This window comes from Mytilus trossulus, chromosome 13, assembly GCF_036588685.1.
Source record: "Mytilus trossulus isolate FHL-02 chromosome 13, PNRI_Mtr1.1.1.hap1, whole genome shotgun sequence".
Taxonomy (NCBI): domain Eukaryota; kingdom Metazoa; phylum Mollusca; class Bivalvia; order Mytilida; family Mytilidae; genus Mytilus; species Mytilus trossulus.
In genome coordinates, this window is record NC_086385.1 from 46551733 (window position 1) to 46567898 (window position 16166).

The window sequence follows — 16166 nt, forward strand, 5'->3', positions numbered from 1 at the left end:
AGAGAGGACTGTTTCCCATTAGCAACACACGGCTGTAACTATTGTTCGATATGATCAAGTGTTTTGTGTAGTGTTTTGTGGAATAAAGTTTTTCTTTATTTAACCTTTTTAGTACATGTGCTCATATTTTTCATAAACACTTTTTACAACGTGCTGTCTTATGTTGCGTACATGTATGATGGAGAAAGAAAAAAAACGTACGTTAGAAATACATGTATTTCAATATGATATCTAAGCTATACTTTAACAATGTGAATGAATATAAATTTAATACCATCATTTCAAATGTCGCAATTGTTTCTCTGAATTTTTAAGCCCACTACCTTTATTATCACACAGGACTAAATTAATTAAGTCAGAACAGCATAATGTAAGTACTTTCAATTTCAATGCTCCAACATACATAGAATCAGACACGAATTAAGTACCAGTCAGCCTAAGAATCAGGCAGTGGTGAAAACATGACCAAAAAAACCCACCCAATTTGACATTGATTTCAGTTCATAATTTGTAGTTATGCACACAAATAACATCCATTTCCGTTTTCTGTTCTGGTAATAGAAGATACAATTTGGTTTAAATGCACTAGAAATTAACAAATAAGGGGAGATAACTCTGTAATTTGTTATCTTTCTAACCAATTTTCTAATCGAGTTATTTGATATTACCAGACACACACAAACGAAAGACTAATAATTTTTGACTCAGAATCATGGTTAGTATGAAATAGCATGATTAGCTCAATGGTTTTTTTTCTGATCATGTTTTGAATTTTACCTAAATTGCCTGATTTTTACAAAGACTGGAACTTAAGTATGAATTTCTGTAACTATAGACAATGCAATTTCCCTTAGGAACTTCCTTTGCGGCTAAAACTGTGACACTTTTACTATGAATTTTCGTGAAAAATAATATCCCAGAACGCAAAGTTGAGATGCATTACTATTTTATTCAAAGGTTGAAACATAACGCTGTGCGGCATATTTTTAACATGTATATGCCATGAACTTGTCAGAGTTTAAACTTATACTAAAATTATGTACAACCCCTACCTCATTTTTTGCTTACTTCATAATGAATTTTTCACCACAAAAGTATATTTGTATACCGGTAACAGTCTCAAGATATGTCTCTTTGAAATGAAACATAGAGATCATGTCTGGGAACCAGTATGTGAATAAATCAAGTTATCTATGAATATTATATATCTCCCCAGGCGTGGTTTGAGAAACAGCTGTATTTACAAAGAGCAATTAAATTTGCAATTACTGTCGAATCATTGTTACTTGTGGAGTACCAATTATCGCGGGGAAAGGTGACCCATAGGTACATATGATCATCGAAAGACAGTTTCATATAGTCTTTTATACAAATTAGGCAAGACATAAAATACATTATACAAAAAAAATACAATCTTTCCTCGATCACCTTGAATAGGTACCAACGAAAATTGACGAATCAACAGTACAAGCTGAAATTAATTATTGTCTGCATGTATCGTGGTATAATACCCAGAAGTATTGTCTTGTGTCGTTGTATAAACGTGCATCTCTTTCCTATTTGGATCCAAATCGTCATAATCTTTGCCTTGTGTCGTGGTATAAACATGCATCTCCTTTCTATTTGGATCCAGATCGTCATAATCTTTTTCATGTGTCGTGGTATACACATGCATCTCCTTTCTATTTGGATCCAAATCGTCATAATCTTTGGATTGGGTTGTGGTATACACATGCATCTCCTTTCTATTTGGATCCAAATCGTCATAATCTTTGTCTTGTGTCGTGGTATAAACATGCATCCCCTTTCTATTTGGATCCAGATCGTCATAATCTTTTTCGTGTGTCGTGGTATACACATGCATTTCCTTTCTATTTGGATCCAAATCGTCATAATCTTTGGACTGGGTCATGGTATAAACATGCATCTCCTTTCTATTTGGATTCAGATCGTCATAATCTTTTTCATGTGTCGTGGTATAAACATGCATCTCCTTTCTATTTGGATCCAAATCGTCATAATCTTTGGCTTGGGTCGTGGTATAAACACGCTTACGCATCTCCATTCTATTTGGATCCACATCGTCATAATCATTGTCTTTGGTCGTGGTATAAACACGCATCTCCATGCTATTTGGATCCACATCGTCATAATCTTTGTCTTGGGTCGTGGTATGCACATGTATCTCTTTTCTTGTTGGATTCAAATCGTCATCATCGTTGCCTTGTGTCATGTTATAAACATGCGTGTTCGAATCTTTCCTACAAAATCAAATAAGTGAGAAGATGTACATGTACTACAATCTTTTTGAATAATGGTTTGGACTGTGTTATGCTCCATTATTGATTGGTATGTGTATGTTAAACGAACACAAAGGTTATTAGTCATACCTTGATCATGGACATGCTCGGTCAGGAACTTTCGAAAAATAAAAAATTGAAATTAAGAGTAACGAAAAATACCAGAGGGACATTCAAACTCAAACTTGTACGTCGAAAATAAACAGACAACGACATGGCTAAAATAGAGAAACACCAAAAGACGAACAATTAAAGTACACAAAACACAATAGAACACTAAAGACTGAACAACATCATGAACATGAACCGCTTCTCTTACGCGCGTATCTCTTCATAACTTTGATCCTGAGATATATTGATCTCAAGTATATTTACATCACTGTATCGGAGATCAGGTTATTTAGGGGTTGGCTTCCTTTAGTTTTTAGTTTTCTATGTTGTGTGTATAATGGTGTTATTTGCCTTCTCGTCGTTCTTTGTCTTTTTGCCATGGTGTTGCATAATTATCAACGATTTGTGCGTTTGGTATTATTTGATACAACTGTCATACAATTGAGACGTTTAGCCAGCTATAAAACCGGGTGCGATCCCACCATTCTCTACATAAGACAATGCCTGTGCTAAGTCAGGACTATGCCAGTTGTTATCATGCATGCGTTTGAGTGTTTGTAGGGACTTACCGTTTTTAATTTTTCTAGGAGTTCAGTATTTTTGTTATTTTACTTTTTGCCTCTTTTAAACATATACCGACACGTTCGATCTAATCAAGTTTAAAACATTAAAACATTAAAACTTACCTGTCGTGTTTCGAATGTTGAGGATTACCTGAAACAAAATTGTATACCTGAATTGCCATTTTTGTTTAGAAATAGTGGTAATCTTGATTTCTCATATGCGTTTTAAATTTTCCTTGGAGTTCGTTTTTTCATTTTGTTACTTTACTCCCATATGAACATTATGATTTGCATAACAAATATTTTTTCCTCGGGTAATCTAGACTTTCAAAAAAATGAAAACAACACATTATGCTTTTCATGCTTCTGAGGCGCTGACTTTGATTTATCGTAATCGGGAAAGCTCATAGCAGAATATTCAAAAGCCAATGATGTTTACGAAACGAAACAGTTTACCGGCTATATATAACAAAAGAGAATATAAACCAAATAGGTTGACTTTATATACAGACATATATATATTTTAGTAGACTATATATTGCCCTTCCAATGTTTGTTGGTTATTCTTGTCGTTGATAGTATCTCATGCTCGTATATGTTTCAACACCCGTTTGTATTCATGAATTTAACCTCTCACCTGAGTAGTTTTTATTCTTCACACTTCTGCGCTTAAAAATCAGAAATCTACAATTGAAAAATTGTTTTTTAAAACTTCTGTATTAGTTTCATCATATACGTTTTTAATTTCTTTTCGCTTATTATTATATATATCAAGACTATTTATTTGGATGGGGTGGAGGGGGTGTATGAATGATTAGTATTCCTGCTTTGGAGGGTGTGCTACTATGATATAAACACAAATGCATGGTAGATAAATTAAACAAATATTTATTGTGCATGTTACAAAAATACAAGAAAAAAAATGTTTTATAACGTAAAGGTAATGCCGTCATGTTCTGGATAACCATTATTCAATATACTAGTACACCCCATTCATATGTTAAGGTAGTTCGCTTCTCAGTTTCAAAGTAATAAACTTTTCGAAACACTAGTTTATATTAATAGGGGATTAATAAAGGAATTCAAAGAACAAAAAAAAATATATCGTTTTCGATATGATAGCCATTGAAATTTTGGTGGGAAATTGTTCTCTCTTGACTTTTCATGGCCTTATCATTGACAAGTAAAAATCCTCAAAAACAATTAAAAAGTAATTAAAATTTTAAAAGACTTAAACAGACAGCTCATCATTATACATGTAAAAGAATCATAAAAAGAAAAATGGGGGTCACCGGGCAAAATTTGTTAGTGCATTCAAATGGATAAAACCAGAGGATTCCGAAAATCTTACCAAAATTCCATAACATGACAAGCCAGCTACCTTAAATCGAGTAGTCACAGTCCAGTGATCTTATTTCGATTATGATCTCACCGAGTTAAATATAGCAATACATTTTAAGTTACAATACTTAGCACGACGGGTAACGCAGGAGAGAAAAAAACAGTTACCCTTATATTTCAACAGTATTCACAATCGGTTCGTGTGAGGATTCTGTTGACCAAACTTTGTATTATTTTCAGGGTTTCTTTGCTTTCGATGCTTTTCAAGTCCTTTTGTGAATTATTTTTTTCTTTTAAGTTCTTGTGTGTTTAGTACTCTTTTTTCTTTCTTTCTTTGTTATGTATTTAAACGGATAAGACCAAAGAAAGATATTTTCTTTTTAATTGTATACTTCTTTATGTGTCGGAAGGGCAATGTGAAAAAACGTGAAGATAAAGTTATCCAGAATTGTTTTACTGTACTAGAAATACATGTTTGTTCTTCCACCAAACCTGTGCATTGCTTTTGCGATAAAAAAAAATATATTGTTTGCGCTAATAACAATATTTCATTTGAATCAAAACTGAAACCTTTCATTTGCAGTTTTTGTTTGAATAATCAAACATATTCTTCAGAAATCAGTCATCATAAAACAACAATAGTTCTGTTAAAACGTTGTTTAAACAGTGTTCTGTTATAATTCAAGTGATCATAAAACCCAAATATAAGTCCTCAGCACTTAACGTTATAGTAAAGTATATATAGGAAGATGTGTTGTGAGTGCCAATGAGACAACTCTCCATCCAAATAACAATTTATAAAAATAAACCATTATAGGTCAATGTACGGCCTTCAACACGGTGCCTTGTCTCACACCGAACAACAAGCTATAAAGGGCCAAAAATTACTAGTGTAAAACCATTCAAACGGGGAAACCAACGGTCTAATCTATATAAACAAAAAAAGAAACGTATATGTATATATCAGTCTGTTCTGTCACAAAACGTCTTAGCGGCGGTCCTGATGTATTCATGTTTGGAAATTTTGCCTCTTATGTGCATAAAATATTTATTCAAAGATAGTCTCCCATCGCCGAACTGCAGTCTATATCAGTAAATAATCTGCTTTTTCAAACTTTTTTTTGTACACCTAAATGACTTGTCTCCATTTTTCAGAACATGTGATAACCTATATGTGTGGTCGTCACAAATTACAGATATGTCTATCTTGACAGCTCAAATATATAAACATAACCCATAATTCTAATTTTAAGTGACTCTAATTTTTGGATCAGAAAAAATATGAATTAACTCAATTATCCAGAGGGAATACTGTAGAGACAACCTTTAAAGAGCAAAGGATATTTAAATTTTTCGTTATAAGTACCATGATTTTAATTTGATACGCCAGACGCGAGTTTCATCTACATAAGATTCATCAGTGACGCTCAAAACAAAATAATTATCAAGCCAAACAAGGAAAAAGTTGCAGAACATTGAGGATCAAAAATTCCAAAAAGTTGTGCCAAATACGGTTAAGGTAATTAAAAGTAAAAGTGTAGTCAAAAGAAAAAAGGTAATCAAAAGTAAAAAGGTTAAACAAAAGAAAAAAGCTGATCAAAAGTAAAAAGGTATTCAAAAACAAAAAAGGTAATCAAAAGTAAAAAGGTAAACAAAAGAAAAAAGTTGATCAAAAGTAAAAAGGTATTCAAAAGAAAAAAGGTAATCAAAAGTAAAAAGGTAATCAAATTAAAGTAAAATGGCGCAAATAAAGTATAACCTTAATTGTGGCGCAAATGGATTCTTTTATTAAATCGCGCAAACGCAATGCGCCTTACCAAACCCTAAAAAATATTTCCGCGCTTCTACCTAAATCAATGTTAAGTGTAGGAACTTAAAGATAAACCGTAACATATTTAAATATAAAAAACTAAATATGCATAATTTAGGAGGTACATATTTTGATTTATATTGTTACAATTCTGAGAAAGTTTTTATTTATTCAAGAAAAGTGTTTAGGGGGATTTGCGACTTTAAAGTGGTTATCTCAAGATAAACAAATCATGTTAATGGCAAAGTCAATGGTTTGCTCACGGAAAAAACAATATATATAAGTTGTACAACTGCATTACAAGATTGGGGGAAAGTTTCATTTAATTTAAACTGGCGATTAGGAGAAGAAACGGATGCTTATTGCAGTTGTCACTTAAAAATCTTTTAGACGAAAAAATGGATGGAAAATTTCATTCGTTGTCATGCAGATACAAAATAAATTCTGTCAAGTTTGATGCCAATATGGGTCTTAAAAAGGTACCACATTGTCCCCTTTTCGCAACACACACACACACAAAAATTTGAAGATGATCTTGAGTATTTCAGATGTATTACTCAATATCATTTTCTATAATTGGTGTGCGTGTGTGTGTGTGTGTCTGTGTGTGTGGAGAAAACGGGACAGTAGATGGGTGGTATCGCAGAAAAATGATAGACATACTTACGTAACAACTAAAACCATACAAATGAATCCAGTACTTCCAATGGCAATTATAATTATCACATTTTGTTGAGTCAGTGATTGAGAGAGGACTGAAATAATTTAAATAAAGTACAAAATTGGAATCAAAGTCCGCATGCAATTTGATAAATTGCTTTTATTTAACAATTACACACATATATATGTATTCCTATAATTATTAAGATAATCAAAGAAGAAAAAGTATAAAACAAAGTCGGTATGCAATTTGAAAATTCACTTTTATATAGCAAATTCATACATATTTGTTATTTGGATGGAGAATTGTCTCATTGTCACTTATACTACATCTTCCTACATATATCTATAATATGTGCTTTCGGTAATTATTGAGATAATCGAACGGGGAAAAAGATTTTGAGAACCTTTTTATTGTACATTCTGTGGGGTTTTTTAGTCAATAATTTGGAAATTGTAGGCGATCCGTATTCATCCATATTACCCGCCCCTTTTCCCTTTCAAAACATATAAATAAAATCTGGCTCTCAATTTTCTGAATATCGTGTGAAAACATTTGTAAAGTTTCACTTATCTGTTTGGTGTGTTAATTATTTTGCATTTTTCGATAAAATTACCATTAAAAAAAAAAAAAACTGTGAGCGTATAGTATTAATGACATAAAACTGTATAATTGGATCTTTAAAAGAGAATCACAAATGCATTTCAGGATTTCTTTTCGTCTCATGTGTTCGACTTAACTTAATTATCAACACAAATTATAACATATGCATGTATACGGTTCCAATACTTCTAAAAACATAAAACAAGGAAATGTTTAACTTTCGTATTGCACATTTGTTGTATTCAAGAACAAATTTACTTCTGTTTATTTGATCATTTACCTGAAATGTTTTCAATAGTTGTTGTGGTGTCACATTTCTCAGTTGAAAATCCGTAACCCAAACGATCAGCGCTACCAACTCTACATGTAACAGGAAGTTTAACATCACATGATTCAACTAAAGGTTTCATTTTCTTGCCATTTTCAATGATGGACGCTACACAGAAGTAATTGTCAACAAAAGCTAAAAGATGGTTAGTAGTTTAAGCTCAGTTTGTATATGCTAGAACACACTTACAGTATTTAAGTATGCTTATGTGTGTTGTTTTAATCTATATCGGGAAGAAATGAACTAATTTTCCGTTTTACAGACGACGACTTTCTGGCGGTGTTGCGTTTGTTTTCGTCTTTTGGTCTGTTTTTGTGTTATTTCTGAAAGCCGTACTCAATCTGTTTTAAAAATCAGCAATTTGTTTAAATCAACATGACTATGAGAATTCTTTATAACAGTTATACAGATAAGTCTGCCTCCTATCTTTACTTACATATATAGATTGATAACGCAGGTCGTTAGAGGACAACACTTCATAAACAAAAGATATGATTTGATTTCAGTTCCCTAATTGTAATGTTTTAATTTTTATGTACAATATTTCAGCAACGCCTGTATATGGAGTATGTATCTCCCAATTGATACCATATTTTAGAGCTTGCATTACTTATCATTATTTTCGTAATGAACATGATGAAGGTTGCTGCTATCAAAGAAGCCACCAGAACGAAAGTTCCATGTGATGCAGTTGAAAACATTTTTAACTTATAGAATATCTGTCACAGATGATAACGAATTGGTTCCATAATCTTTCAGTGAATACGACCCATTGAATTAGACATCGCTCAGTTATATCTGAAAGATCAACACGGCGGGGGCCAAATTTGGACAAGACTTAGCTTATGCTTCCAGAGCACCTTAGAACATCCCAGTATGATGTTGCTCATTATTTATTTTTCTATGTTACGCTTGTATTTTGGTTGTTTTATTTGTTTTGCCATGTAATTGTCATTTTGTTTTCACTTTTGCAATTGAATATCCCTTTGGTATCTTTTGCCTCTTTTTTGTAATGCAGTTGAAGATTTTCTATAATAATGTTCTTGTGCTTCTATATTGCTGCTAAGGACAACTTCGATACAGTGTTTACATTTTTAAAGAATTTTGTTTAATTTGGTATCGAATGGCATATATTTAGCCAAAACTAAATCGAACTGTTACAGTAAGTAAATAGATACAAAAACAAATGTTTAGCTCCTATGTTGGTGTTTTAGTTGTTTTATATGTTTTCCCATGTCATTGTCATTTTTTTTTAATTAGGAGTTTGAATATCCCTTTGGTATCGTTCGCCTCCTTTTTGTAATATACTTGAAATGTTTCTATAGTATGGTCTACTGCTACAATATTGCTGTTGAACACAATTTCGATACAATGTTAAAAATTAAAAAACAAATAATAATTTGGCATCGAATGGCAGATATTTAGCCAAAAACTAAATCGAACTGTTTCAGTATGTAAATAGATACATAAACAAATGTATAGCTCCTAGATAGATATAGGAAGATGAGGTGTGCCTATATCTGTTTTTCTTTATAGGGCATACAATATTTTAGACATTAATTATCATCTACCCATTATATGTGTTATGAATCGTCATATTAACATAAACCAATACAGATTTTTTTTAAATAGTCCTCAGTAATACATGTTTATTTGAAATTGGCCATATTTCATATCATATCGATTTCATAGTTACCTTGTACAGTTATGCGACTAAACACCCAGTATGTACCATCTGGTACGTTTAGTAAGCTTCCATTAATAACATTATCTGCAGAAATCATCAACCCGTCTTGTGTTTTACAAAATTGCACAGATTCACTCCAATTTTGTTTTTGTGTAGTATAGGTAGTAAATGTTCCATTGTCTGTCAAATATAATGTTTAAATTTACTGTGAAAAAGAAAAAAAATCAATCCAGCATAGTTTAAACATAAATTCGATCAAGATGATACCAAAAACAGTCAAAAAGAGACATTAAAGGGAAAAAAAAACAGTTGCATGAACAAAACAAAAAACAGTCTATAAAACACTAAAGCGCAAAATTTCTGATTAACACAAACGCCACCACAAACTGGGAACGATCTCAGGTATTCTGGGTGAAAATGGACACAAATGAGTGCCCAACAGCAAAAAACAGGCTCACTTAATTGTCGAACTTTATCTTAATGATTTTATTATTAATTGGAATGAAATTTTTAAACATCGGAAGAATTATAATACTGTGAATTCATTTAAATTTGTGGGTACCAATTTTCGTGGATTTATGAAAATAAATTCTTGGATGTTTGATTTCATTGTTTTTCAAAAGTCTGCATTTTTAATCATACAGCAAAGTTACAATTCGTTGAACATTCAAATTCGTGGTTTTCCTGTTATAACGAAATCATCGAAAAATGATATCTAACGAATTTAAATGAATCCACACTGACACTATTTTCAATTGTCAATTTCGCATTTCTTAGTAGTTGTATACCCTATGTCCTAATGCATTGCGTTTGCATAATCAACGCTTAACCAGTTTTATGGTCACCATCATAAAATGATTGACCGATACGATATGTATGTGTCTCTGTCGGAAAATATAACTACCAAGTCAGGAAAATGACAGTTATGTTTCACTTGTTCTGTTTATAGTGTTTGGTTTTATTAGTTTTTATGAATTTCCTCTTTTTGAATTTCACTTGGAGTTTGGATTTTTTGTAATACTTTTTTTCAACTCACTAGCAGTCATGAATCTTTAGATACCATAATTGTTGATGTTTTATCGATTGTGTGCTGTTATTGATTGTAATGTTGTTAATGAGTGTGGATTTGCATGGCGAGTGATGCATACAAAGAAGGATACGCTTACCGTGTCGGTCATGTTCCTTTTTGGAGTTAATGCGATACCCTGACGTTTTATCCTTACCTGGATTTGTCTCTTCAATATCGATTTAAGAGATTTCAGCATCGTATGTACCGTTTTCATAACTTATATATACTTATATTTAAGAAGGTCAAGAACCTAATTAATCGAATTATGAACTCTCATAACAGACGTTCTATGGTGAATCCTTGCCATCACATTCAAATATTCAAAGGTTTTTTTCAGGTTTTGTTTGTTATTTCAATTTGTCTTTTCCTGATCGATTAACGAGATCTAAGACATCGGCAAACTGCTGTCGCCTTAATTTACCATGTCGACACCCACAGTCTCGCTTATTATTGAGTTCATACGATTTCCTCATTGTATTTTCGTTACATGGATTTCTTTTCTTTGTCGAGATTGGGATTGACACAGTAAAAAGAAAAACAACAACAAAAAACAAACGTCCAGGAAAATTTAAAACGGTAAGAACCTTATCAAATGGCAAAATAAAAATCCCAAACACATCAAAAGAATGAAAACAACTGTCTTATTCCTGACTTGGTACAGACATTTCCTAAATTGTCCTAGGCTCACTTATTTAAACTGTAAGTTTAAATGCAATTTATATGACCACTGAACTATATTCTTTGGAAAAGCAAAAATACTTTTCAACATTGCCATGTGCCTGTCCAAAGGAACCTCGTTAGCAGTTATTGTTGTGTCATTACTTTGTTTTTTGTTATGTAATTTCGAGACTGTGGGGTGGGTGTGTGTGTGAAGATTGTGTTTATTATTCCGAGCTAATTCAGTCACATTTTTAATGAACTTTGGTTGATTTATATTTTGACATTTTGTATTGACAAATTTATTTGACTGAAGGATGGCCTCCTGATACTGTTTGGTTCTTTTTGTTGTTTTACTGCTTTCTATTAAGCGTTCACCCCACATTTTCTTGAATTTGAATTATGCAAGAATTTCCCTTCTCGTTTATCAATTAAGAGTTATACAAGACTACAACAAGCAAATTAAATTGTACACTAAAACCGAAATCTAAAATACACAGACACAAATTGATAGGATTTGCGACTACGCGTATTTTTTATTATTTGTTTTGCCATTATTATAAAACTAAGGTTTTTCCGTATAACACTGATACAAGTAGTGAAGTCGGAATCATCCCTTCGTAAGTTTTAAGGACGCCATACCGATTTTTTCTTTTACCTTTTTGGAATATCCGTTTCACAGATGATAATGAATATGTTCTAATGTCGTAACTACAATCACGTCCCATTTTCATGGTAGTGACCTAACGAATTACACGTATTATCACGTTTATACTAACACAAGCAACACAACAGGTGCCTTATGTCAAGCAAGATCTGTCCATACTTTCGGACCACCTGAGATAACGCCCAGTTTTTGGTTGGGTTTATTTTTGTTTAGTCTTTCAGTTGTTTGAGTTATTTTTGATTCGTATACTACTGTTTGTCTTTGTCTTTTTGTTTTTTTGCTTTTTAAGAAATGGCGTTGTTAGATTATTTTCGACCTATTTGTTTAAATGTCCCTCTGGTATCTCTCGCATCTCTTTTATAATGATCTACACATGGTGAGCCAAAGCTCCTTCGTAAAGGGATTTTGTTACGTTTTAGTATATTCTCCTTGATTTTATCTTTTAATGAGATTTGTGAAAGGCACTCTACCATTTTGGCTTAAATAGCGTAGTATTGACTTGTTCGTTTTTTGTTAAAATATGTAATCATGAATGCAATCAATTATTTAGATAGAGATAAATTACCAATTAAGTCTTCTTCTATTTTTTTTTCCAGAAATAAATGTGTTCAATGTATTCACTAATGTATGGTAGAAAAAAAATGAAAACCGCACGTTATAAATATCATGATTCCCCATATGACGTAAAATACGCAGATGTCGCAATGAAATTAACATTTTAAGAACACCGACGGCGTTCGACAATTATTACAACATATACTTTTATGTGCCTGTTCAATGTCTAGCAAGATCTCCCCCCCCCCTCCCCCATTAAGCTTAATACCTAATGCTTTTCTTTTTTTTTTTGGCTTTTCGATTATTTTGATATGTTGTTGTCCCTCTTTTCCAACTGCTGAGTTTAATTGCCGTCTTTGATTCCACTCACTTTTGTGTTTTTTTTTCTCAAATGACAATTTTTCTTAAATTTTTGTATTAAGACATTTTTAAGTAAGGCCAATTTCGAAATCGGCAAGAAGGGATCAAGATGACAGCACACTGAGATTGTCTAACCTTTGAACAGTTTAATTGTTCAATCAATCAAGAGCGATTACTCATGAAAGACTAATTTGACAATTATCAATACCAATCATGACAACCATGATTGCATGGCAAACAACTAAATACTATATGAAAACGCGTCGTAGCAAGAGTTCTATAAAGTTTTCTAAACAAAACCGACATACTGTACCTTTTTTCTAAACAATCAAGGACCATAACTACAGAACGACAGACGTAGAAATCGTTAATATAACTGTCATATCATTTCCATGGAATTATTAAATTATTGCTCGTAAAAAGCAGGTACTAGCCGACCGTTTGCCCACCAACCGTAATGCTCCACATACATATATAAAATTATCTTTCCGTTATAAAACCTACCTAAAGATTAAAATATGTTTTAAATATTGTCCCTTAAAAAACTGCTAATGGGATCTATGGTGCCAAATAAAAAATAAAATTCAAAAATTTGTCCTTCTTCGGCTACCACGTTGTTTGTTTCTTCATTTTCATACGCAAAGCTATCGTTCGGTATTCTTTTGTTGACAATTGCAAAATGATAAAAGAAATTGCTCTCTGTCTTGCGATTAATTTAACATTATAATATTTACTCACCAAAACATACGTTTTCCTTGTTCGAACATGCCATACTTCTAAATGTTGTTTTCTTATTTGCTATGTTGACCACTTTACATTCATAACTATCATCTAAACAAAGAAAATTAACAAATTTGTTTATTTCATGTATAAATTCCTTGTGTATCATTGTGTATCGTACCTGTCTTTGCTTTGAATTCGTAAAATAACACTGAGCAACATGTTTCAACTGTTCTTCGCAGGAACTTACAAGTTTGTAAGCGTTGGTATTCCTTTTCTACCTCTGATAGTGAACATGTAATAAGTCACTATATTTTGAACTTTCATTTTTGATTATCCCCAATGTACTTAACTAATGATATAATAAATGTAGTTATATTTGCTTGTGTGATTACGCTATTACATTATGATACATATTTAATTGAATTCATCATCATCCCGTCTACTTTGCATATAAGTAAATATATTACACTGCAATTATTTGATAAGATGACACAAAGAAGGTTATATATACAAAATCAATGGATGAACTTAACTGCAGTCAAACAGACGAATGATAATGACATTTTTAATTAAAATGACCTACTACCCTTTACAAAAAATATCAGATTTACCTCAATTTTGACATACATTCTAATTTGACGTATATTCGACTATACTTGAAACATTAATTAGTAATATTTCCCTAAATCCAAATTGCCCTTTATGTCGATTTCGACAATGTTCGATTTGATATTGATAGTTTTACATAAAAAAAAACAACATATAAAACAAAACTGAATTAATATGTATCCTTAGTTCTGTAGACAACTTTATTCACTAAACAACTGTGTTTTTAAATATTAATGTCCTTAATAGATTTTCTTATAAATACTACAAAATTGCATCAGAAAACTTTATTATTATATTTTCAAATTTAGACTATTACCAGGCGTTAAATCTAGATAAGATAAAAGTACTCTATTCTTTGCATCTGAAAGTGCACACAATGTAGCTGTCATATTGTGAATATCAAGACTAAAATACAAAATTAGGGTGATGCTATTTCTTCTCTGTTTTCAATTTGTGGTTGTAGAACGTGTTGGAGAAGTTATGTTTGATGTTAATTTCACAGACACTTTTAAACCAAGACTTCCAAATGGTAAAATGTAAATTATCCCTTTGTAAATTTTACGGACGCCATCATGAGTTGGTTGACCGTTCAGGAATAACCGTTCTCATATGGTATAGTATATGTTCCTTATGAAGTTACTACAATCCCCTTCCCTTTCCACGAATGTGACCTACCGAATTAGACTATTTACCAAGTTTGTAATAACATGATCAACACAACGGTTGCCATATGTGGAACAGGATCTGCTTACCCTTTCGGAGCACCTGAGATCACTCCCAGTATTTGGTTGGGTTCGTGTTGCATAGTCTTCAGTTTTCTATGTTGTGTCTTATGCACCATTATTTGTCTGTTTGTCTTTTCTATTTTAGCCCTTGCTTTGTCAGTTTATTGTCGATCTATGAGTTTGATTGTCCCTCAGGTATCTTTTGCCCCTCTTTGGTATTTGAGTTAATACTAATAATAACATTAAGTTCACAGATGGTATATGGCAAACCAATTATTTTCGCGGAAACTTCATTTCGTGTTTATCCTTTTCTCTCCCAATTTATGTCGATTTAATTTCGTGTTTCACAAATTTACTTGTTGTAATTAAACAAGGAATGATCAAGGTTTTAAATATTGGGAACAGTTTGTATTCGCGTTATTTTTCGTCTCTCGAAAGTTCCGAAAATTAGTTGGTTTAAGTATATGCATATTTGTTTGAGACAATTAAGTGCGTATGCTCATTTTTCAGAATTTGTCATATTTTTGGCGTTAAATAAGGGACATTTATATATGACAAAATCACCAAGAAAATGATGTTTCAAAAATGATTTTGCATTTTTTCTAAAATTGATTTGATATTCACCATTAAGAGATTTGAATGATATACCACGAACTGCAGACACCCAGTATGTTCCATCTGTTACGTTTGGTAAGCTTCCATTCATTACATTCTGTACAGAACTGATCAACGAGTCATGTTTTAGACAAAACTGGACAGCCTTGTCCCACTTGTCTGTCCTATCAGGATATGCATGTAATGTACTATTACCATTGTCTGTCAAATATAAAATAAAACATTATATCATATGATGGTGAAAATTGTCAATAGTAAAACTTGAAAATAAAGTCGATGATAATATTTTGATGGGGTTGTGCTTACGAAAAAGATTAACTCATGTCGATAATGCCATATCTTATAGTTTTGTGCTCTAGAGAACGAAATATTGCTGACATATCTTTATAGTCGAACTTTTTATCGAATCATAGGGATTTAGTAGTTGATATACTGATTAAATCGCCAGTTGGGTTGATCGTGACATTGAGTTCCAAATATCGCTTATATATATTGATAGCAAAAATAATTCAGTGAAATAAAAGAACAATGATATATACTAGTCAACAAAATAAAACGATACACGACTTTTTCGAAATAAAGATAAAGTTTTCCGTTTATAGGACCAATTTTGAAGGTAGTAATACTTAATGACTAGGGAAATATAAATCCGTTAATATTTGTTTTTTTGCTTTCTTGACGTCATTTGCGAAATTAAATTTATTGGACAAAATTTACCTAAAAAGACAATTTCAATTTCAAAAAACAGAAATTTCAACTAATGATGGGAACCTCTCATTCAA

At 32.0% G+C, this 16166-nt stretch overlaps 2 protein-coding genes across 2 annotated transcripts in view; both read right to left on the reverse strand.

Annotated features, from left to right (window-relative positions):
* The window catches only part of LOC134694423 (uncharacterized), a 153613-nt gene that overhangs the window by 125103 nt on the left and 12344 nt on the right, over positions 1–16166 (reverse strand). The gene's annotated exons all lie outside the window — the stretch shown is intronic.
* LOC134694586 (uncharacterized) lies at positions 974–7830 on the reverse strand. Its single transcript, XM_063555609.1, has 5 exons — positions 7670–7830; positions 6793–6880; positions 3612–3658; positions 3098–3125; positions 974–2261 (listed from the first exon to the last, which is right to left on the reverse strand). The coding sequence occupies exons 1-5, from the start codon at positions 7797–7799 to the stop codon at positions 1478–1480; spliced, it is 1077 nt and encodes a 358-aa protein (XP_063411679.1). The 5' UTR covers positions 7800–7830; the 3' UTR covers positions 974–1477.

Excerpts from the sequence above, each read along its gene's own strand:
- LOC134694586 (XM_063555609.1), bottom strand. The coding sequence starts at position 7,799 with ATGAAACCTTTAGTTGAATCATGTGATGTTAAACTTCCTGTTACATGT. Across the intron at positions 6,881-7,669 it reads AACTATTGAAAACATTTCAG|TCCTCTCTCAATCACTGACT; the intron begins GTAAATGATCAA and ends AAATTATTTCAG. Across the intron at positions 3,659-6,792 it reads TGTATGGTTTTAGTTGTTAC|ATTTCTGATTTTTAAGCGCA; the intron begins GTAAGTATGTCT and ends TTTCAATTGTAG.